The sequence below is a fragment of the Leuciscus leuciscus genome (genome assembly GCF_965113295.1).
Source record: "Leuciscus leuciscus genome assembly, chromosome: 8".
Lineage (NCBI taxonomy): Eukaryota > Metazoa > Chordata > Actinopteri > Cypriniformes > Leuciscidae > Leuciscus > Leuciscus leuciscus.
This window is the reverse complement of record NC_138732.1, coordinates 29,798,176-29,821,402: the sequence shown is the minus strand read 5'-3', so window position 1 is coordinate 29,821,402 and position 23,227 is coordinate 29,798,176. Positions and strand designations below refer to the sequence as shown.

At 38.5% G+C, this 23,227-nt stretch overlaps 1 protein-coding gene across 2 annotated transcripts; it reads left to right on the top strand.

Annotated features, from left to right (window-relative positions):
• The first annotated feature begins 1,135 nt into the window (after positions 1–1,135).
• Positions 1,136–18,595, top strand: LOC309504969 (wolframin-like). 2 transcript variants are annotated; one of them, XM_082178293.1, is made up of 8 exons: positions 1,136–1,335; positions 4,410–4,720; positions 8,940–9,016; positions 9,092–9,236; positions 9,347–9,520; positions 9,752–9,829; positions 9,938–10,101; positions 15,625–18,595. In XM_082178293.1, exons 2-8 carry the CDS (start codon positions 4,495–4,497, stop codon positions 17,455–17,457), a joined length of 2,697 nt encoding a protein of 898 aa, XP_082034419.1. In that variant the 5' UTR covers positions 1,136–1,335; positions 4,410–4,494; the 3' UTR covers positions 17,458–18,595. The 2 variants fall into 2 exon arrangements, with proteins under 2 accessions (XP_082034419.1, XP_082034420.1); XM_082178294.1 differs by having other exon boundaries at positions 1,137–1,335; positions 4,535–4,720.
• Positions 18,596–23,227: the final 4,632 nt, after the last annotated feature.

The following is a 23,227-nucleotide window of genomic DNA, read 5'->3' as shown; positions in this document are numbered from 1 at the left end:
CTTATGGCATTCATTTCATTTAAATTTTAGGGTGAACCATTTTTATATATATATATATATATATATATATATATATATATAATTTTAATTTTCTTTTCTTTTTTTTCAGACATCTGTGCAATTTTGATGTTAATGCACTGTTTATACGGTTTTAAAATAATTTAAACTACTTAGATTACACAATGTTTTGAATAAAATATAAAATTAAAAGGGATATTAATCTGTTGTGGTGTGAGGTCAAGTGGTAAACAAGTGTCATTTAGGAATCATCAATGGAGCATGAATGCCACCTAGTGGCCTTTGTTGGTATAGCGGGTCACAAAAAGCATTATTTTTTATTTTTTTATTTTTTTTATAACAGTCTCAAATTTGGAACACAACTTCTTTAGACTTATGGCATTCATTTCATTTAAATTTTAGGGTGAACCATTATATATATATATATATATATATATATATATATATATATATATATATATATATATATATATATATCATTTTAATAAAAAAAATTTTTTTTTTTTTTTTGCAGACATCTGTGCAAGAAACTTCAAGTCTTCTTTAAAACAAGACCAGAATGAGGTTAAAACTCCACTATGGAAGTAAAATAATGCCAAATGTTTTTGAAACAAAAAAGCCTGTTGAATTGCACTACTTGAAAAAAATAGGCATTGCATAACCATGCCTGCATTTTAATGCATTGTATTTTTAGGGCTTGCATTTTTATGGGCTGAAATTCAGCATGGTTGAATATTTAAGCTGTGAATATTAATAAAAACATTTGAATAATTCAAAACATTTCAAACATTGTAAAATGCAAGCATGGTTAATGCAATGCATATTTTTACAAGTAGTGCAATTCAACAGGCTTTTTTGTTTCAAGAACATTTGGCATTATTTTACTTCCATAGTCCAGAATAACATTCATTTGAATCTCGACATTACCTTTGCAGGTCTACACTCAAAAATGGACGTGACAGTTAACAGGTTAAATTTGTATTTATTATTGTTATTATTATTATTTTTATTTTCTTTCCACTGTCCGTCAACGCTTCAAACTCCACCCCAGTAGGTGGCGGAAATGCACCAAAGCTGGTTTGCCAACTGCCATTAAATTCAGAAGAAGAAAAAGAGGCAGGAACTTGAATAGGACAATGTCAACATTCTGGTCCAGTCAGTCAGTGAGGGAGGGTTTATATAGTGAGCAGCATCTGGAAGGGCCTCTGCTCTTCACTTTTTAGTGACATCGTGTCTAGAGTCACAACAGACTGAAGTAACTGCAGGCTTGTGCTGACAGCTCATACATACTCACGATGAACTGATGGAGGAGCTCAGGTAAGAGAAATAAAGCGACAGAAATGTCATTGCAGTCAGTCATTGAAGACTCGCTGTATTACAGAATTAATGTATGTATGTATGTGAACCATAGTGAACAGACATGCAGAAATAACGTTACCAAGTTTAAGCGTTTGAAGATGTTCGGATGTGTTTCTGTTTGCTTCCCGGTGCTGGTTTGTCAGTGTTTGACGCTGTTTAACACACATCCATGTGTGTTTGTTTGACTGTAACTTTACTTTCTGTTCTGCCGGTCAGTGAAGGTGACACGGGTGAGCAATGACAGAATGACAGCTCAACCTCATTTGCGTCTCTGACTGCATGGTGCAAAATACAACATTTGCATTTACCATGGTAACAATAGCTTTCCTTATATCGTTTTCTTAGTTTCCATGTAATGCTAAAGTAATTATTTAAATTACTGTAAAAGTGTAATAAATTAACATGGGGGACTCCCTAAGAATCTTTCATTATCTTTGTTGTTTTTTACTATGACAATGCACTCAAATTTGTATAGTGTATGGTTATGTGGTGGAATCTACGGTTACCATGGTATATTTTAAATTGACTGTGTAAATTTGCTTTTTATGTAATAACCATAATTGTTTCATCTTAAAGTATACACATTTAAAATACTAAGGAATTACAAATGCCAATAAAAGACTAAAATGTACTCACTGCCCTGCTGAAAAATCCAGCTTAAACCAGCCTAAGATGGTCAGGCTGGTTTTGGCTGGTCTCCCAGCCTGGTCATAGCTGGTTTATCAGGCTGGTTTTAGAGGGGTTTTGAACACTTTTTTTAGCTGGTCTTAGCTGGTCAGCCTGGCTGGTCTTAGCTGGTCTTAGGTGGTCATTGTTGGGCTTAGCTGGTTTTAGCTGGTCAGGCTGGTCTTAGCTGGTCATTGTTGGGCTTAGCTAGTTTTAGCTGGTCAGGATGGTCTTAGCTGGTCAGCGTAGCTGGTTTTAGCTGGTCAGGCTGGTCTTAGCTGGTCATTGCTGGGCTTAGCTGGTTTTAGCTGGTCAGGCTGGTCTTAGCTGGTCATTGTTGGGCTTAGCTGGTTTTAGCTGGTCAGGATGGTCTTAGCTGGTCAGCCTGGCTGGTTTTAGCTGGTCAGGCTGGTCTCAGCTGGTCATTGCTGGGCTTAGCTGGTTTTAGCTGGTCAGGCTGGTCTTAGCTGGTCTTAGCTGGTCAGGCTGGTTTCAGCTGGTCAGGCTGGTTTCAGCTGGTCAGGCTGGCTGACTCTATGTCTTCTCTATTTTTCCTGCCACTGGGTGTTGTGACAAATAATGTAAACAATTCCAAGTATACTTAAAAATAATCTTCAGGAGCACAGGCAACCATTCAAACAAATTCCTTTTATTTGATATTGCTGCCCCTTAAAACAACCCATTGATATGCTAACAGTAATGTACAAAATTATTAATTGAAATGATTAAAATGCTAAAAACTATAGTAGTAACTAAAGGAGAACAATAACAGAATTATAGAGATACATTTTACATTACATTTTTCTTTTCTTTTTTTATGACATCTTGTATTTTTTGGGAAATGTAATACCCCACTTGCTTCTCCCGCTTCTCTCTCTCCTTTTTCGGGTTCTTTTTGTTTGAGCCAGTCACTGAAGCAGACTTGAAAGATAAATAATTTAGATTATTAATTTGTCACTTTTCAACTAGTAAAACTTAGAAAGGTAATCAACTAATGTAAAACCCTTTTACTAAATTGGCTATGGCTACATAAAGTATGTGAATGAATGAATGAATGAATAGATTACCTCTCAAAACTTGCAGCTTGGAGGGTGTCAGGGGAGGCTTTGCAGAATGTTTATTCATGGGACACTCCTTTCCTGACACACTTCTGCTCTTTAAAGTGTTTGTCCCCCACAGTGCCACAGCCATCTCTTTAACATAGAGACGAGAGAATCTTTTGTAGATAAATTAATCTTCTTCCATGCCTCTTCTCTGATCCAAACATTGTTTCCTATGTGGATCTTCAAGACAAAACATAAATGAGCTTCAATTGTATAAAAAAAATAAAAAAAAACACACTCTACAAAATATCTTCTTTTATGTTCTACAGAAAAAATAAACTTGTACAGAATATATTCCAGTTGGTAGATATAAATGTTGTGACGTTATTTTAAGTACTTTGGCTACCACATAAGAGCTGCATTTTTTTTTTTTAAGATCTCAATATGACAAATAAGAAGCTGTATTTTTTTCCTACAAAGATATCTAGTCAATTCAGTGAGATCTTAATTTGTGTGGAACCTTTCAGCATGTGTCAAGCAACCTTAGTCTGGGTAGATACCATATTTAATTCCAAGTGAATCAAAAATGAGGCTGTGTGGGATATGCATACAGTCAGTTCAAAAGGTTACCATCTAAATGTGCTGGATCTTTTTACTTCATCACCACCCATGTTTTCTAAAGTAGATTTTTTTTCAATATTTCATCAACAGTACATTTAACCGATTGTAAGTCTGTCTTTTACAGACAGTGTTAGCCGTAGCTTTGATTTCGAATTAAAAGTCACAATATGTGATGATCATTAGCTTCAATGCAGAACATTAATAACTATGATTGGGACTGCCATGTATACATACATTATAATGAGCAAACTATTGCATTAAAAACATTGTGAATTCTTTGGGTTTAGTTGCTGTGTTTCAGCGTGTTGTCCTGTAGGCTGGGAGACCAGCTACACCAGGCTGGGAGACCAGCTAAAACCAGCTAAGCCAGGCTGGGAGACCAGCTTGACAAGCTAGGCCAGGCTGGGAGACCAGCTAAAACCAGCTACGCCAGGCTGGGAGACCAGCTAAGCCAGGCTGGGAGACCAGCTTGACCAGCTAGGCCAGGCTGGGAGACCAGCTAAAACCAGCTACGCCAGGCTGGGAGACCAGCTAAAACCAGCTACTTCCAGCTTAAACCAGCTAAGACCAGCCAACCAGCTTAGGCTGGTTTTAGCTGGATATTTCAGCAGGGATATACATATATACTTGTATATTGTTTCATTACATATTACTTGATATTATATTATGTTTTAATATGATTTTTCCCTTCTCTCTATTAAGGTAGGATTAGCTGTAAAAGCAGGACATTTCAGAAAAAAAGAAAGAAATCAAAACTGTTGCAGCCATTTGCTTTGAAGGCTTAAAAATGGATGCTTCTCTTCTTGAATCTCCTCTGTCGTCCCCAGCATCACCTGTCCCCACAGCGTTCTCTGCGTCTGGGCACACCATCCATCCAGTGTCCTCTTCTTCAAAGCCTAGCTCCTCCCCTTCAGCAATGACTCCACCCCCACACCTTGCCTCACAGACAGGTCGATCCCAGTTGAATGCAGCCAGCACTGCCTTTCCAGGACAATCATCTTTTCCTCCACAGGGTACAGATTCACTCTGTTTACCAGCACACAATTTCATGCTCGTAATCAACCCGATCTTATGGGAAAATATAACTATCTTATGGGAAAATATAACTATTTAATGAGGTGGCGATTTTGTATAAATTTGTACAATGTGAATCATACAAAAACATATGGTTATTAGAAAAAAGTAAGCATGAAAGTCCACCCCTAAACATACCCAAGCACCACTACAAATTCTAATGACTAAAAATGTAGTATATTCCCATTCATATACAAGTTTTTTTTTTTTTTTTTTTTTTCACTTCAGTGATCAGGAACAAACTATCGGTTTCACTGGGCTCTATATGAAGTGACACACCAGCCAAATTCTAATAGTCATCCATCACTATGGGAAAGACCTGAGAATACTTTAATGATTTGTCAAAAGGTTGTTGAGCTATATATATATGTGTGTGTGTGTGTGTGTGTGTGTGTGTGTGTGTGTGTGTGTGTGTGTGTGTGTGTGTGTGTGTGTGTGTGTGTGTGTGTGTGTGTGTAACTCTCGGTTTATCATTATATATGCTGGAACTGCATTGCTTAAACACCCAATATACTTTGAACAGTTGCAGACTCTTAAAAAGATCTGATTTAAAAAATATATTTTTGGAAATCTGCTGTGAACAACTTAAGTACAAACTGGACTGGTTTGCTTTAATATAATTGAATTGAATTGAATTGAATGCCTTTATTGTCATTGCACTTTCTTAAAGGGTAACTCTTGCCAAAATGCAACCTAGGGTCTTTTTGTTAATCTACCCGAGGCAAACTTTCGTTTAAAAGCACAATTAGAATGGAAACGCCACTTAAGTTTGACTGTATTTTTGTTTTCGGTCAAATTGCCTTTTGAATGGGAGTGCTTGGGGCACTTCTATGATAGCATCAAAAATCGCTATTTATTTTTAAACACTAAGAAGGCTCGACACAACATGAAACTTTGCTCGAAGTATCACCAGGGGCTCTAATCAAATCAAATCAAATTTATTTATATAGCACAATTCATACATCAAAGCAATTCAATGTGCTTTACAAAGAAAAGTAATAAAAAACAAACAAATAAAAACATCATAATAATAGTACAAGATCCACACAGACACAAGAAAGATTAAAGAGATTTAAAAGATGGAATAAAAAAGGCATAAGAAACTGTAAGGCTGAACAGTATAGCTAGGTTTAAGAGCTCAATCATAAGCACGTGAAAAAAGAAATGTTTTTAACTTGGATTTAAAAATCAACACATTTGGGGTGCATCTAAGATCTTCTGGCAGTTTGTTCCAGTCGTGTACAGCAGAGACGCTAAACGCAGCTTCTCCATGTTGGGCTCTACACATGAACTTGGGCATTGAGAACAATGTTTGTGTACACAGAGTTTACTAAAAAGAAAGATTTTGAACAACTCACTGTAGCTGTGTCCGCCGGCAATTTGATTGTCAAAAATAGTCGATCTCCGAATGTGAATGAACTGACTCTGAATTTTAGTATTGCTTCTTCTATGAGGATCCTTTTTTCAAATACAAGGTCAATATTGATTTTCAATTGAATTTATATGGAACTAAGCTTTAGGAGCTTTCCATCTTTACTCTCCTCCCTGTTACGTTGCATTTGGAGATGGACTATTTTTGACTGTCAAAATGCCTGGTGATACTTCGAGCAAAGTTTCATGTTGTGTCGAGCCTTCTTAGTGTTTTAAAAATAGTGATTTAGTGCCCCAAGCACTCCCATTCAAAAGGCAATTTGACCGAAAACGAAAATACGGTCAAACTTAAAAGTGGCGTTTCCATTCTAATTATGCTTTTAAACGAAAGTTTGCCTCGGGTAGATTAACAAAAAGACCATAGGTTGCATTTTGGCGAGAGTTACCCTTTAAGTGCAACTCCTTGTGGTAAAATTAACACACAAGCACAATACAAAATACTAAGTAAAGGCCATTGCACACTGAGTCTGAAATTTTTGTATGCGTTTTTTCGTGTTCGTCAGCCTTAAAATTTGTCACGCACAGAAACCTTGCACACTGAGTCCGATGCGTATTTATTAAACCTTTGCAGAAAAAAATGCAAAAAATACAAAATGGATTCGTCAAGCAGTGAGGATGATTTTGTTGCCCTCTTTCTTCTTAAAAAGAGAAAAAGAAAGAGGAAATACAATCCTGAGATTGCGCCGAGAGGAAGGAGAGTTTCACCTCCTTATCAAGGAGTTGCGAAATTATCCCGAGCGATTCAAAATTTACCTCAGAATGTCAGTGGAACAGTTTGATGCTTTGCTAGCGATACTGGAGCCACATATTAAAAAGACCACCACCAATTTCCGTGAACCAATTGATCCTGAACAGAGACTGGCAGTTTGTCTAAGGCAGTGGTTCCCAAAGTGGGTGCCGCGGCACCCTGGGGTGCCGTGACAACTGGCTAGGGGTGCCGCAGAATCTCAGCTTTATTTTCCAATTTAAACAGCCTAAAATAACTATCGTACCATATAATAACCTTTTACAGCCAAGGTTATAATCGTTAACGAAAACGAACGAAAAAACGAAAACTAGGTGGGAAAAAACGCTATTTAAAACACGCAGCGTATTCGTTGAGCTGCATTTCCTTTCCCTGCTCTCTCTGTCACTCATGCGTCTCTCACATGCGCGCGCGCACACACACACACACACACACACACACACACACACACACACACACACACACACACACACACACACACACACACACACACACAACACACAGCTCCTCCCCTCCGTGCACACCGCGTCTCCATGAGAACGAGTGTTCGTTCGACGTTGAAAGCAAGTTCACGAAAGGTTGGTCTCTCTATCTCGTGAACACCTTTAAATTACACAATCACACATTAAAACGTGGTATAAAAATATTTTAAATTCTGAATATAATTTTGTCAGTGTGTTATTGTCGACCCGAGAAGCGATTGCGCCTTCTTTAGAAAGTTAACTAGTCGCAAGTTTGAGGAAAAATGCACTTTTTGGTTGTCGATGTCAAAACACTATATAAGCTGTGATTCAAATATTAAATAATGTTATGTCATTGTCTTTTTGAATCTTGCCCCTGACAAATAACCCAAATTACAAAAAAACAACAACTAAAACTAACACTAAAACTAATAAAAACTAAACGAAAACTAAGCATTTTCAAAAAATAAAAAATAAACTAAACTAGCAAACCCACTTTAAAAACTAATTAAAACTAAACTGAATTCGAAAACAAAAAGTCAAAACGAAATAAAAATAAAAACTATTGAAAAAATGCAAAACTATAATAGGCTAACCCTGTTTACAGCATATTTTAAAATCATATCAAAACACCAACATATGCAAAAATATTTGGAGTTGTTTATTATTATTTAAAGAGTTAAGTATCTTTAAATCTGTTTTATTCCAATGATTCTCACATACAGTAGCCTTATTGGTTAAAATCAGTCTGTTGACGTGTGTCCAGTTATTAATGGACTGATGATTCATCTGAAGGGGTTGTTTCGCCTCATATTGTGTCTGTTGTAATGCATTCATAATAAATTCATGCTGCTGTTTATGCTTCATTGGTTGTTTGCTCATCTGGATATAATTGTATATATGTATGCACATATGTTCGTTTAGTTTAATTGGGTTAGGGTGCCGTGGAAAAAAAAACACTACAAAGGGGTGCCATGCTTTCAAAAAGTTTGGGAACCACTGGTCTAAGGTATGGACACACACACACACACGTTTTTGTTTTTCATACTGCACTTTGTGCTGCGAGACGAAGTGTATCAACTTGTCAGACGCCATTCTGGATTTTGTCGTTCGCTTGTACGGTGGCTCTGAATGGTCAAAAAACCTCTCAAAATACTGGCTGTGGATGCGGAAAACGCAGAAAATCGAACCCGAACCGAATATTTTTATTACGGACGAAAGTTTCATAGACAGTGTGCAAGCGTGATTGACATAAAGTGAGGTCGAATTTTTTTTTTTTTTTTACGTGCGAAAATTTCGGATGCGCATTTCGGACTCAGTGTGCAATGGCCTTAAAGGTAACATACAACTCAACATAGCTGCAAGAAATAGAAAATAAGCAGTAGAAAGTATATTGCACAATCCCATGTTTATAAACAATCAACGTTTTGCACAGTCCATACTTATACATGCCTATTTGTTGTGACAGTACAATGTGTGTGTATAAGGCTGTTTGTGTGTGTGATTCTTTTCATTTTCCAGGTGAAATCCCAGAGGAGCTAAGCATTGATGATCTTAAACAGAGGGCAAAGAATGGGGATGCAAAAGCACAGACAGAGGTCTGAATTCCACAAAAACACACTCGCACTATACATTGTTTTAGTCATTTGAAAACTTACACTGTTGTTCGACAGATTGGTAGATATTACCTGAGATTAGCCGAGCAAGAAGACGAAGAAGTAAATTCTGTCACCGCGGTAACATGGCTACTCCAGGCGGCGAAAAATGGACGAAAAGATGCAGTGAAGCTGCTACAACACTGCCTTCATGACAGGAGGGGTAAAGCAGATACTTATGATATCTAGGTTGTATACATATGACATCCATTTCTCTATACTTAACATTTAGACAGACTTTATAGTGTGTGTGTGTGTGTGTGTGTGCGCCAGGCATCACAGCTGAGAACAGAGAGGAGGTGTGTTCCCTTGCATGTGAATCCCGTTTTCAGCGCAGTGTAAGGAAAGCAGCTCTGCTCATGTACTGGAAACTCAATCCAGAGAGGAAGAAAAACATCACTGCCTCTGAACTTCTGGAAAATGTCAGCAAGATCAACACTGAGACAGGTGAAACTTATGTTGTTGTGATCAACCAATTTGGATAATGCTGAAGGAATAGTTCATCCAAACGTGAAAATTCTGTCATTACTCTTATTGTTCTCAACATGTACGCTGTTATTATTTTTCTGAGGAACGGCAATAAAAAAATTAAGAATCTTCATGCAGTTATCCATTAATCAACAGGGTCGACTGTAACTATCTTTTGAACATATGTTGTGTTTCCTGCTCCTCCTCTAGATGGTGCTCCCAGCAGCCCTCTCTCAAGCCCAGCACAGAAACAAAGAAAAGTTTTGGAGAGTTTGGTCGCAAGAGATGGTGAATTCATTGTGTTATCTTTGCAGAGTCAAAAATGTTTTAGACTTATATTACATATGTGGTAATATGAATATAATAACCTGAATCTGTGTATTTTTGCTGTGGCAGGGGCTGAATATGTTGGTGTAGAAGAGTTTGTTGAGTATACTAAACAATATGCTGAGGGTATTTCACCAACACCTGCCATGGAAGCAGCAGGGGATGATGATGATGATGATGATGATGATGAAGGGCCAGTAAAGAACCCTGATGAATTGCCTTTGCATCAGAAGGTGCCATTGTTATTTCTGCTTGAATCTATGCATGGTAAAACCCAAACTAAAGTGGAATCTCATAAGTAATTGTTATGAGATGCTTTTCATGGACAGCTACACACAGGATGTTGGCTAATGTGCCGATACAGTATAAAACACCCATGTACTGGATGAAATGATATACCTTTAACTAGAAAAAAAGGTTTGTTGAGACAAACTTTAAGTTGGCTTGAGAAAGCCGGACCAGAGAGTTTGAAGAAGTTTAAAGTAGTTTGAAGTTTAAAGTAGTTTAAAGTTTGATAGATAGATTAGTTAGAAAGAAGGAATAGTTAGAAAGAAAGAAAGAAGGAATAGTTAGAAAGAAAGAAAGAAAGAAAGAAAGAAAGAAAGATTGATTAGTTAAAAAGAAAGATGGATTAGTTAGAAAGAGAGAGAGAAAGAAAGATGGATTAGTTAGAAAGAAAGATAGATTAGTTAGAAAGAAAGAATGATTAGTTAGACAAAGAAAGAAAGAAAGAAAGAAAGAAAGAAAGAAAGAAAGAAAGAAAGATAGATTAGTTAGAAAGAAAGAATGATTAGTTAGACAAAGAAAGAAAGAAAGATAGATTAGTAATAGAGAAAAAAGAAAGATTGATTAGTTATAAAGAAAGATAGATTAGTTAGAAAGAGAGAGAGATCGATGGGTTGGTTAGAAAGAAAGAAAGATTGATTAGTTAGAAAGAAAGAAAGAAAGAAAGAAAAAGAAAGAATGGTGGATTAGTTAGTTAGAAAGAAAGAAAGATGGATTAGTTAAAAAGAAAGGAAGATAGATTACTTAGCAAGAAAGATAGATGGATTAGTTAAAAAGAAAGACTGATTAGTTAGAATGAAAGAAAGACTGATTAGTTAGAAAGAAAGAAAGAAAGAAAGAAAGATAGATTAGTTAGAAAGAAAGATATATTAGATAGAAGGATAAATAGATAGATTAGTTAGAAAGATAGATTAGTTAGAAAGAAAGAAAGATTAGTTAGAAAGAAAGAAAGAAAGAAAGATAGATTAGTTAGAAAGAAAGATGGATTAGTTAGAAAGAAAGATGGATTGGTTAGTTAGAAAGAATGAAAGATGGATTAGTTAGAAAGAAAGAAAGAAAGAAAGAAAGAAAGAAAGAAAGAAAGAAAGAAAGAAAGAAAGAAAAAGAAAGAAAGAAAGATGGCTTAGATAGAAAGAAAGATAGATTAGTTAGAAAGAAAGAAAGATTGATTAGAAAGAAAGAAAGATTGATTGATTAGAAAGAAAGATTGATTGATTAGAAAGAAAGAAAGAAGGATTAGTTATAGTTAAAGATTTCTCAAGCCAACTTAATTAGATAGAAAATGTCTCCGGTTACATCTGTAACCCTGGTTCCCTGAAAAGGGAACGAGACGCTGCGTTGAGATGCTGTGGGAACGCCTTTGCGTAATTGCGTCAGGAAGCAAGTGAGAAATCGGTCCAATGGTGTGACGGAATGTCATTGGCAGGTGTTGTCATGATCAGGAAACTATAAATCACACCCCAAACCAAACAGCGTTACCTTCTGATAGGCTGAAGCAAGTCGATCACAGGCAATGCAGGTATGGCAGGGCAGCGCGTCGTCTCGTTCCCTTTTCAGGTAACCATGGTTACAGACGTAACCGGAGACATTCCCTTTCAAGGGAACTAGCGCGGTGTCAAGACGCTCTGGGAACATCATACCCACGCCGCCATAATTGAACGTTCCTGTCAGTGTGAAATCGAGCGCACAATAGGACGAGAGAGCGTCTTAGGGACATAACCCAGTCTAGGGTGGAGAAAGGTTTTCGCCATGCCAGGTGCAAATTCCAGGCACGAAGGAGCTACCGACAGGGCTTGTAAGTCTCAGGGCCAAATTCAATTCTCTCTCTGTTGTCTGCTCATCATTAGTCTTGTGAAGTAGCGTTCATACTGCCGTTACCTCTCGGGTTGATGCTTAGACATATTAACATCCACTATATAATTTATTTAGCTAATAAGCATCTAAATAATTAAGTTCTGTGGAAATGAATTATCTCAGAGAGAAGTTCTGTGCAAATGCACCGATAAAGCAGCACTGTCAGCAGGTATTTCATAATCTAGAGATCTAGACAAAAACATTATTAATAATTCTAAAAACATGCCAGATGAGATGGATGATAAAGTACCGGCTGTAAAATCCATATTCCCTGCTGGGTGGAGGAACATGCTCTATGGCCCCCTTGTCCAGCAGAGCCTTTACCTCTTGCTCCATAACCAGAGCCTGCTTGAGCCTACCACTGTCTGTAGAACCTTGTTGAACCTGGGCGGGCAAGACCCAAACTGAATCCTGTAACCCTTTATATCTCAATGGGTACTGCTGATGATAGAACAGTATTTAGCAATAGTTTCCACGCTTCCAGAAAATCTGCTTAGGGAACCAGTCTCTGATAAACTTCTAACAGAGAGAAAATGCTGTTCTGATAGAGACAAACACCAATGGGACAAACTATTTCACATAGAGGGCTTGCTGATGACAGAAGCTAACACTGTTTGGTCTGGGTGTGCTTCATAGTTTCCTGGTCGGGATGTCACCCGCCTATGACGTTCCGTCACACCATTGGACTGATTTCACACGTTCCTACAGCATCTCAACACAGCGAGTTTTTGAAAGTGCATATTTTCTGTGCATGTTCTTACCTTAAAAGTCGGCCACATGTACATAATATTTGGAGTTCTCCTCTGTTCTGCGGAATTAATGTAATGATTAATTGATTGTCAGATAGTTAATCCAAAAATGAAAATTCTGCAATCATTTACTCACACTCTTTTTTTTTTTTACAGACTCAGAAGGCTTCCGTCTTCCATCTTCAAAACACAAATTAAGATATTTTTAATAGGGATACTCCGGTCGATCGACATCGGCTGATAATCACATTCTATGACTCGATCGGTAGTTACTAAATTTGGCTGATTTTACGAAGCGATCGCAATTTGATGAGGTAAACCCGTAAAATATTGCAGACGACGTGCATGTAAACAGTATACAGATGAGGCTTTTGCGCCATGTTCTGCTTTGTAACTTCGTGAAACATTAGCAAACCATAATAAATCACACATTTTGATTTACCGTACAGCATAGAATAAGGAGTGCACAGCTGAAACAGCGCTGGAAGATCATCAAAAACTACACCAAACTTGGTTTTCTAACTTCCTATATATGACAGGTCAAGCATGAATAATAGCAAATTAAATCAAATTGCATCACTTTTTCTTGGGTTTTCTCAGCAATGTTGGAAACATAAAAACCTCCAAACATGACCAAAATTCTATCAAATGAAGCTTGATGATAGCTTTTTTTTTCTTTTTTTTTTTGAGTTATTAAAAGTAAACCATTACTTTAAGTATGCAACTTGAAATCACGTGAAATCATAAAAAATTCCTTCAGGGTGTAAGGTGGCATCCAATTGAACGGGTGAAGGTCTCTGCGTGTTACTGGCAAAGTAATTTAATTCCATTTAAGCTTTTATCCGACCTCGGATTTAAGTTAGATTGACAATTGGTTATTGGTCAATTATATAATAGTTTAGCAATACATTTGATTGTTCTATTTAACTCTTTACTTCTATTTTACCCGTTCATATTAGGAAGCCATGTCGTTCAGAGGTCCTCATGCCTTGTTTAACGTGGGTCTCACGATCACAATTCGCCAGCTTCGGTCACCAAACAGAGGTAATTGCTATATACCTGAGATCGGTCGCATTCACGCTTACACAATCAAAGATAATTTGGTATAGCCCCCATGGAATTGCATACACTTAAATTTAACGTAACATTTACTTCAGTAGGTGATGGCCACTACTACAGATATAAGTCAACCAGCTTTACTTCTCTTATAATAGCTTTGGATTGGCCATGCTGTGGTTTCCCACGTACACTTATCTAAAGTAACATTAAATTAAAACGGAGGTAAGACACACCCAGATTTAGGTTGGTCAAGCAACACTTTTGCTGCCCTAAATGGAAATTCACTTCTTGTCTTTGCAAAACCAAGTACACTTGAATTAGTGCCACTAATAGTCTAATAGTCGTCACTAATCTGACACACAACTTGCGGTAACATACAAATCTGTTTAATCTACTTGAGAAAACAATTTTAGGGTCAGTCGGAATAAAATCAAATGTAACAATTTATAATGTCAGGTAAATGTATCATGCCAATTTCATAATCAGTTCAAAGATAATCAATACAAAACATCAGCTCTGGAATAAAGAGAAGATGCGAACCTAACATTATAAAATACATGATGCAGAGTGCCTGCATACACTCCACATCACGGGCTAATTTGAGTTACAAATCGCCCTGAGCCTTCTTCAGCATCTCCTTAAATACTCAGACCAAGGCAGAAACCTCTTTTCAAATGTAAACATGAGTTCACAGTGGGAATATGCATTAATCACCGTCCCAGACTTACTGGGGACAGAGGTTGATTTACATGGGGGCACACCCACAGCAGTTAACAAGATATCTCTAAACTCTCCACACCTTATTACCTTTTTGGTTTATTTATGTGGGAATGAGACCTTTTGTACCAGTCGCACTGAGACATTTCAAATTATACCAAACATGTATAATACTGTATGATAATTGTTCATATTAATCCATATAGATTTTTGTGTGAATTCAGGTAGGGATGGGCAAAGGGAATGATGTGTAAATTGGGAGGTGATCAACTCAAGTGTGATCGTGTCTCAAATGGGGATGGTAATATAGCAAGAGAGTTCAAATGTTAATTTCCTTTGTTTTCTCAGAGAGTAGCCCTCTCTTCCAGTTTCTCCAGTCTTACAAGGGTGTAAGGGGTTAAAAGTGACAGCCAACAGAGAGCTTACATTTCACTTATATAAAGATTGAATGATCGGGATCAGGATCTGTATCGGTCGATCATGATGACAAGAAATCGGTAGTCTGTATCGGCTACAGAAATCCTGATCGGAGCATCCCTAATTTTTAAAAAATATTCTCTCATAATTTAGTCCACTCATTGAAAGTCAATGTAACACAAAATTTTCAAGCTTCAAAAAGTGCACTAAGACATTGTAAAAGTACAGATTTGAAAAATGTAAAAAAAAATATGATTTGAATGTTTTAATCAGGTCTACTGAAGAGACACGTTGCTTTATATCATGAGCAGATTTCATTTAGGGGTTTATTTACGTGCTCTGTATACGTGTTATCAGTGTTTACATCAAATATGGTCAACGATAGCTCAAAGGGGCTTGCCTGGTGAAAACAAGGATATTCATTGGCTTGGCAAAAATTATGAGAGAATAATAAAATATCATTGTTTTCTGAAGATGAACAAAAGCCTTATGGGATTAGAAAAACTGAAATTTTTTGGTTAACTATCCCTTTAAGACAACAAATACTGAGTATTCTTGAAAATGTACATCCCTACTATTTAGTTTAGCAGCTCGCCATGTTATGAGACACAGCTAATATTATACTGTACTAAATATTATTTTTGACTAACTAATTAATTTTCTTGATACTTACAGGTATTGAAGTTTCCCCTTCATGCAGTGTTGGAGGTGAAAGAGGTGTTGATTGACTGGGCGTCCCGTGCGGGCATGCAGTGGATTAGCGCCCTCATACCTACTCATCATGTCAATACCCTCATCTTTTTCTTCATCATCTCCAACCTAACCCTGGAGTTCTTTGGCCTTGTCATTCCCCTCATTATATTCTACCTCTCTTTTCTGTCAATGGTAACTTGTACTCTCCGAGTCTTTCAGAACAGCAAGGCCTGGGAGAACTTTCGAGCATTGACGGCCATGTTGTCTCATTTTGAGCCGGGCATAGACCTCGAGCAGGCAGAGTCAAACTTCACATGGAACCATCTTGAACCATACCTCTACTTCCTCCTTTCTTCGCTTTTCCTCATCCTTTCGATTCCCATGGCAGACAAGTCCTGGTTGCCATGTTCGGAACTGGCTACAGTTGCAGTCTTCTTCACTGTAAGCAGCTACTTAAGCCTGCGACCAGCAGCGCAGCAGCATGCCAAACTTGCTCTGCTCTCCCAGGTTGCCTCCGCCATTTCTGTGTTCTTGAATAAGTTGCTGGGAGGCTGGGTGGGTCGTATGGTTGGTGGCGCTTGGTTCAACATGCACCTTGGTGACTGGTTGGTACTGCATGTGGGTGTGCCTTGTTTTCTGTATCTCTACCTCCTGTATCAGTGTACCCGTATGGCCACAGCAGGTGGTGCACGTGGCACCTACTGTGTGCTGCTGCCCTACTTAGTGTGCTTCATCTGGTGTGAACTGTCCGTCACGTTGTTGCAAGAGTCTACTCCATTGGGGCTAATGCGCACAGTTGTGGGCTACCTCCTTTTCTTCTTCGCTTTGCCCGTGCTTTCGCTGGCTCTAGCAGCCGTAATGCTGGTGCAGCTGGTGCAGTGGTTCCTCGCCCTGGAACTGACCAAAATGATTGTAACCGCGTGTGTTTGCGTGCTGCCTGTCTTGCTGCGCTGGTGGACACGTTTTAGCGTGTCACCCTTGGCAGTGCTGCACTTTTTGCGGCGTAGCAGCGTGGTCAAGTTGATCCTTGTGTGGATTTCAGCTCTGGTGCTCTTCAGCTGGTTCTACGTGTACCGTTCTGAGGGGAGGAAGGTATACAACTCCACCCTGACTTGGCAGGAGTACAGCAACCTGTGTGGCCCTCGTGCCTGGAAGGAGCGTAACATGGCACACGCCCAGATCCTCTGCAGCCACTTGGAGGGACACCGGGTGACGTGGGAGGGTCGGTTTAAGTACGTTCGTGTCACTGAGATCGAGAATGGAGTGCAAGCTGTCATCAACCTTCTACCGGTCTTTATAGCAGACTGGGTCAGATGTCTATACGGCGAGGAGTACCCTGTCTGTGACAAGACCCAGCCGGGACCCGCTGAATCGTTGTGTCAGCTCAAGGCGCTTGCAAAGCATAAGTGCCATGTCAAACATTTTGACCACTACAAGTTTGAAGTGACCATGGGGATGCCGCAGAAGGGGCGCAATGGGGCACAAGATTTCGATGATGGCACCAAAGACATTGTGCTTCGGGCTAGTAGCGAATTCAGACACGTCCTACTGGCACTCAGCTCAGGCAGTGTGGTAGAATTCAGCACAGTACTTGAAGGTAGACTGGGCAGCAAATGGCCAGTGTTTGAACTCAAAGCCTTGCACTGCAAGACATGTGCTTCACCGCTTGTACCAATACGACGACAGGTCAAGATCGAGCAGGACTGGAGGGTTAACGTCCGAAATGCCGTTGCTTTCGCCTTCAATTTCCTGTTCCACCCCCTGCTTTCGGCTGAGGTAGACGTTACTGTAGCTACTACAGAAGTATCTGTGTGAAGCCAGTGGTTGACCACTGGCATTCTCTTTAGTATTAGATAAGGAAACTGTTGAGATTTGATAAAAGCATTATTAAAACGCCAAAGGCGTTGTCATCTTGTTTTGTCTGTTTCATGAATGAAGGTGAACAAAGAAGCGAGAAGAGCCTTCTGTAGCTCAGTGGTTTAATCTTGGTTCTGGGAACCCACCGCTCTGTACATTTTGTATATTATTCTTGTCTGACAGAGTCAGTTCAGTTAATGGAGCATATGGTCTGAAAGATGGGCATTAAATAGGGGAAATATACAAAATGTGCAGTGCTATGGTTCCCCAGGACCAGGACTGAAAACCACTGTTGTATGTGCTACACTGTATGTGTATGTGTATATCATGTGGAAATTCAAACCATGCCTAAATTTCTAAAAAGTCTTTGCATCTGGACAAACAAATGTATCTGCAGTGAGAGGTTACATCCACTGGTTTTCCCCTGTTTTATTGATTTTAGTAGGGCTTTTGAATATTTGAAATATCTAATTTAGTTTGTTTTGGAAGATAATGCATTAGTACTTGGGTGTGTGCATGTGTCTGTGTTTTATTATCATTGATGCCTTAGATTGGTTCAAAAGTGTCTTTTGAAGATTTAGGTTACTTGCATTTTAAGGCATATAGAAGAAATTTGAAAACAATTAATGACTTTTCTGTGAAAATACTGTACAGTACAATAGAGTTTTTCAGTAGATTTTTCTTGGACAGGTCTAAAGATCTCTTTATTTTAAATAAATGTTGGGTTATTATTGTCATATCTATCAATAATAAGATCTGTTTGATATTTTAGTTGACATTTCAAACATTAAACATTGCTGAACAGATGTTTGATGGCTTGTGACTGCATTGGAGGTACAATTTGAACACTACATTGCACAATATTAAAACACTGTATATAGTAATTGAATTTGTCCTGTGTGAAAATCAGTACTTTTATAAATGTCATTGGTGGTGTGTGACTGTTCCACCACTACATTAGATAACAGTCAATAATGAAGTGGCACTCATTGTTTATCATTCCTATACAGCCAAAGAGAAACCACCCACACATGCCTGTGTATATTGACTGTGTTATCTTCATTTACACAAATAAACTGCCCGGTTTTGCCTTTTCTGTCTTTGATATTTCAGGATTACATTTCTGGGGCTATATTCACAGAACATTTTATCTTACCACTAAGAGTTCTCCTAAATAGCAGTAAAAGTTCTTAGTTAAGAGTTTTCTCTTAAAACCTATTCACAAAGCTGATGAGACCAACCTTTACTAAGGAACAGAGAGGGTGGGGTTGACCTCGTTGCTATGGATGATGTCAACACGCATACTAACTATGCCCTCTGTGATTGGTTGATGGGGGAGGGGTCTCTTTCAGTAATTTAATCATAGAAATATTGAGCTTTCATGTTGACATATTCAAATAAAGATGTAGGCTAGTAGTGTCACTATTAAAAGTATATGTTTAGCTAATTGTCAGCCAACATGTCTGCATCTCAAAAGATTGCAGAATTCAAGCGACAAATTATGTTTTATATACAAAGTTCGGGAGGAGCACGTTCAAAATCAGTTGGTTTGTCTAATCGGCTCGAGAGGAGGCATATATATACACAACCGACTCTAGTTACCACTAGTTAGTTTTCTGCATCCCTCCACCACCTATTCCCACCGGTTCCTATTCCCAGCCATGGTTATGGGGAAGAGTTCTCTGGGTTTGGGCTAAATTCCAAGCTCGGAGGCTCACCTCCCCACAAGGCAATCAGCACAGAAGATCACACATTATTTTCAACTTGGCTGCAATGTTTTATTCTCCATCATTCAATGCATTTTGCCTGTACATAAATTAACCTTTATGTTATGTCATCGCAGATTAAAGGTGGAGCAGTGCGTTCCACATTGTGGATATATGTGTGCTATAAGGTTGCCACTTCACTTCTATGTATTTGTGTTCTTATTTTTATATAAAAATGAATTAAACACACACACACACACACACATATATATATATATATATATGAAGGAAAAACAAAGCATTAAACTTAGTGAAGGTTATGTGACCAAATTATTTGGCAAAAAAGGCAAACTACAGCTACAGGTTTTAGAAAAACAAAAAAGCTCACAGGAAAAATAATGTATTGACAACAGCATAATCAGTTATTAAAATTTCACTGTTGCTCTCTGGTTTTTGCATAAGCTCATAATTTCTTAGCATGATTTTGCATGTTTCATTGCATTATCACAAATAAAACAATTGACTAAAAGCATAACTACACAATATGCTTACAAAATCTTTAACACATTTGTAATAATATTTGGTTAAAGGGATAGTTCACTTTGAAATTAAATTTTGGTATGTTTTAGCTTACCTCAAGGGCATCCAAGATGTGTGTCTTTTTTTCCGCAGTAGTTTCAATTTTGATATTTTTAGGTCAAACCGTTCTTGTCTGTCAGTCATATAATGCAGGTCTATGGTCACTGTCTCAAAGAGACACAGAGTCCAAATTAAAACAATTCCCCATCGTCCAAATTAAACAATTCCCCATCGTAAGTACACATTGATGGCCCAAGACACGAAACGAGCGGTTTGTGTGAGAAAACGAACAGTATTTATATCGTTGTTACCTCTTGTACACAGCCACGTCCAAGTGATCTGAGAGCGCGGGGGGGGGGGTATAGATAGGACCTCCCCGTACGTCTCAGGGCGGCACCGCAAGACGCAGAGGGGGAGTAAGAAGCGCAAGAGGACAGAGTTAAAGGACAACGTCATCAACATCTCATCTAAACAGCTAAGTCAAGATCAACTTTCTGTTTTATCCAAAGGTCTTTCATTCGTTCCTGTGAAGGCAAATGATCCTTTTGTGACTAAAATAGAAATGTTTAAGTTTTTTAGATCTATTCGTCTTAAGGCTTTCTATTCAAAAGGAACTGTAAGACAATTTATACCATGGGCTGGGTGAATACTCGATTCTGATTGGCTGCAGGGTGTCCGTTAAAAAGTGATAATGTACACCTAGGAAAGGCGTCCTTATAGTATGTAAGTTACGTCTGGCATAGGCCTGCTGCCATTGCCTGTCTTTCTGTCTTGCTTGCTTTCCTTTCAACACGTGAGTGAATGGTTGACAATATTTGCTGTAGGCCTAATAAAAACGATTTAGGAAACTAACTGTGAGTTTTGACTCTTTGAAACAAAGTTTCGCATCGCTGCGGTCGGGTCGCTGTGGCCACGTTGCTTGGCAACGCCTGTATACGGGAGATATTAAATAGTGTGCTCGACTTAAAAATAAAAACCCTCACGATTTTTACTCTAAAACACATTAAAGTATTATTAATTGATTAAATATTTCTTTCTTTCGTAAGTGACCATGGTATAAGCGGGTTAATGCCCTTCGAGGTGTCCACTGTCAGGTATTAATGGACTTCGGCGGAGGCAACCTCGCCGTCGTCCATTAATACCTGATAATGGACACCTCGTCGGGCATTAACCCTTACATAACCAACATGTGACTACCACATCTGAGGAACCCTCTCCTGTCTCTAAAAAGACGCTGTTTAAACCTAAGAGCACTTTTCTTCCTCCCATGAACAATTCCTCGGTAGAAACGTTCTGCCGGCTGGTAGAACAGGATGTTTTCTCCTGTTTTAAGCCCGGTAATTATTCGATCAGACAAAATCTTATGACCTCTGAGAAAGAGGCATTGCATGCATTAATGACTGATGATGACATCGTGATTAAATCTGCAGACAAGGGGGGCTCTATTGTCATCCAGGACAGGACTGCGTATGTACAAGAAATTGAGAGACAGCTTGGTGATGTTAACTTTTATGCTCGTCTACACGGAGACCCCATTATGAGGTTTAGTGAAGAGATAAAATCTATAATGAAAAGAGCTCTATCTGATGTAATCATTGATGAAAAAGAATACAAATATTTGCTACAGTCCAACCCCTTAAGACCAGTGTTTTATACTTTACCAAAAATTCACAAAAGGTTGGATAATCCACCTGGTCGCCCAATTGTTTCTGGAAATCAATCCGTGACTGAGCCGCTGTCTAAATTTGTTGATCACCATATTAAGAATTTAGTGCATAACCTGCCCTCGTTTCTAAAAGATACCACCGACTTTTTGGTGAAATTGTCAGGCATTGGAGAGTTGAATCCAACCGATGTGTTGTGTTCCATGGATGTGACCAGCTTGTACACTAATATCCCTCACGATGCAGGCTTAGCAGCCTTGGAATATTATCTACAGATAAATGAAGTACCACATACAGAGTTTATTTTATCATTAGCTAATGAAGTTTTAACGAAAAATTATTTCATGTTTCAAAATAAATTTTTCTTACAAACCCAGGGTACCGCCATGGGTTCTCCCATGGCTCCCAATTATGCAAACTTATTTATGGGCAAATTTGAACAGGATTTTATCCATAACAATAATCCTTTTAAACAACAATTAAAAGTGTGGTACAGATACATAGATGATATTTTTTTTGTGTGGTCAGGTTCAAAAGAGGAATTGTCCGCCTTTCACGGTTTTGCTAATACGAGATTGCCCTCTATCAAATTTACATTGACCCATGTCGATACGCTCTTGCCCTTTTTGGATGTTTTAGTGAGGAAAGTAAAGAATGTGTTACACACTGAAATTTATCGTAAAGAAACGGATCGTAACTCTTTTCTGCATTTCCAGAGTTTCCATCCACCTGCTCTCAAACGCAGTTTGCCCTATAGTCAACTATTAAGAGTACGCCGTATTTGTGATGATGATGAGGTGTTTGAGCGACAAGCGAATGAATTATGTCAAAGATTTATTGACAGGGGATACACATATAATTTAGTACGTGACTGTTTGGAGCGCGTACGCAGCATCCAACGTACTGATCTGTTGACCAAACGGACCGATCAGAATAACGCTAACACTACAGTGACATGTGTATCCACTTATGGTCAGATTTCAAAGAGCTTAAAGAATATTGTGCATCGCCATTGGCACATTCTAAGCAGTGACCCGAACTTGGGCGACACGTTCCAAGATCCGCCGCGCAGCTGCTATAAACGTGCACCCAACCTCAGAGATCAGCTAGTGCGCTCGCATCTTTCTGCGCCAACTCACTCGCCTTTTCCCTTTAGAATACCACACGGGAATTTCAAATGTTTGAATTGTGCTGCTTGTAATTTTATGATCACAGAAAATACCTTCACACATCCAAAAACAGGCAGGGTGTATAAAATAAAGGGCAGAATCACATGTCTATCAACTTTTATTGTGTATCTACTAACGTGTCCTTGTGGTTTATTTTATGTGGGCAAAACAAAGCGACAATTGAAAACCCGAATTTTCGAACACAAATGTGCCATCAGAAAGAATGACGATAAATCATCAGTTGCAAGACATTTTAATTCTGTGGGACATAATGCCAACATGCTCAAATTTATGGGCTTGGAGCTGGTTAATCGGCCTCCAAGAGGTGGAGACCGTGAGAACCTCCTCTTGCAGCGAGAGGCTTGGCATATTTTTAATTTGAACACTTGCATCCCGCATGGGATGAATGAAGATCTGACACTAAGCTGCTTCTTATAAATGCAGGTTAATACCACATGTGTATTGAATGTGCTAAAACTCTTTATGTATTATGAGTATTATATTGCAGTATATAGTGACACCATTGGTCCCGGTATCACTTTAATATTATTATTTGATGATGATGACGATGATGGGTGTGTCAATGATAATGGGTGTGGGTATTTAAGAT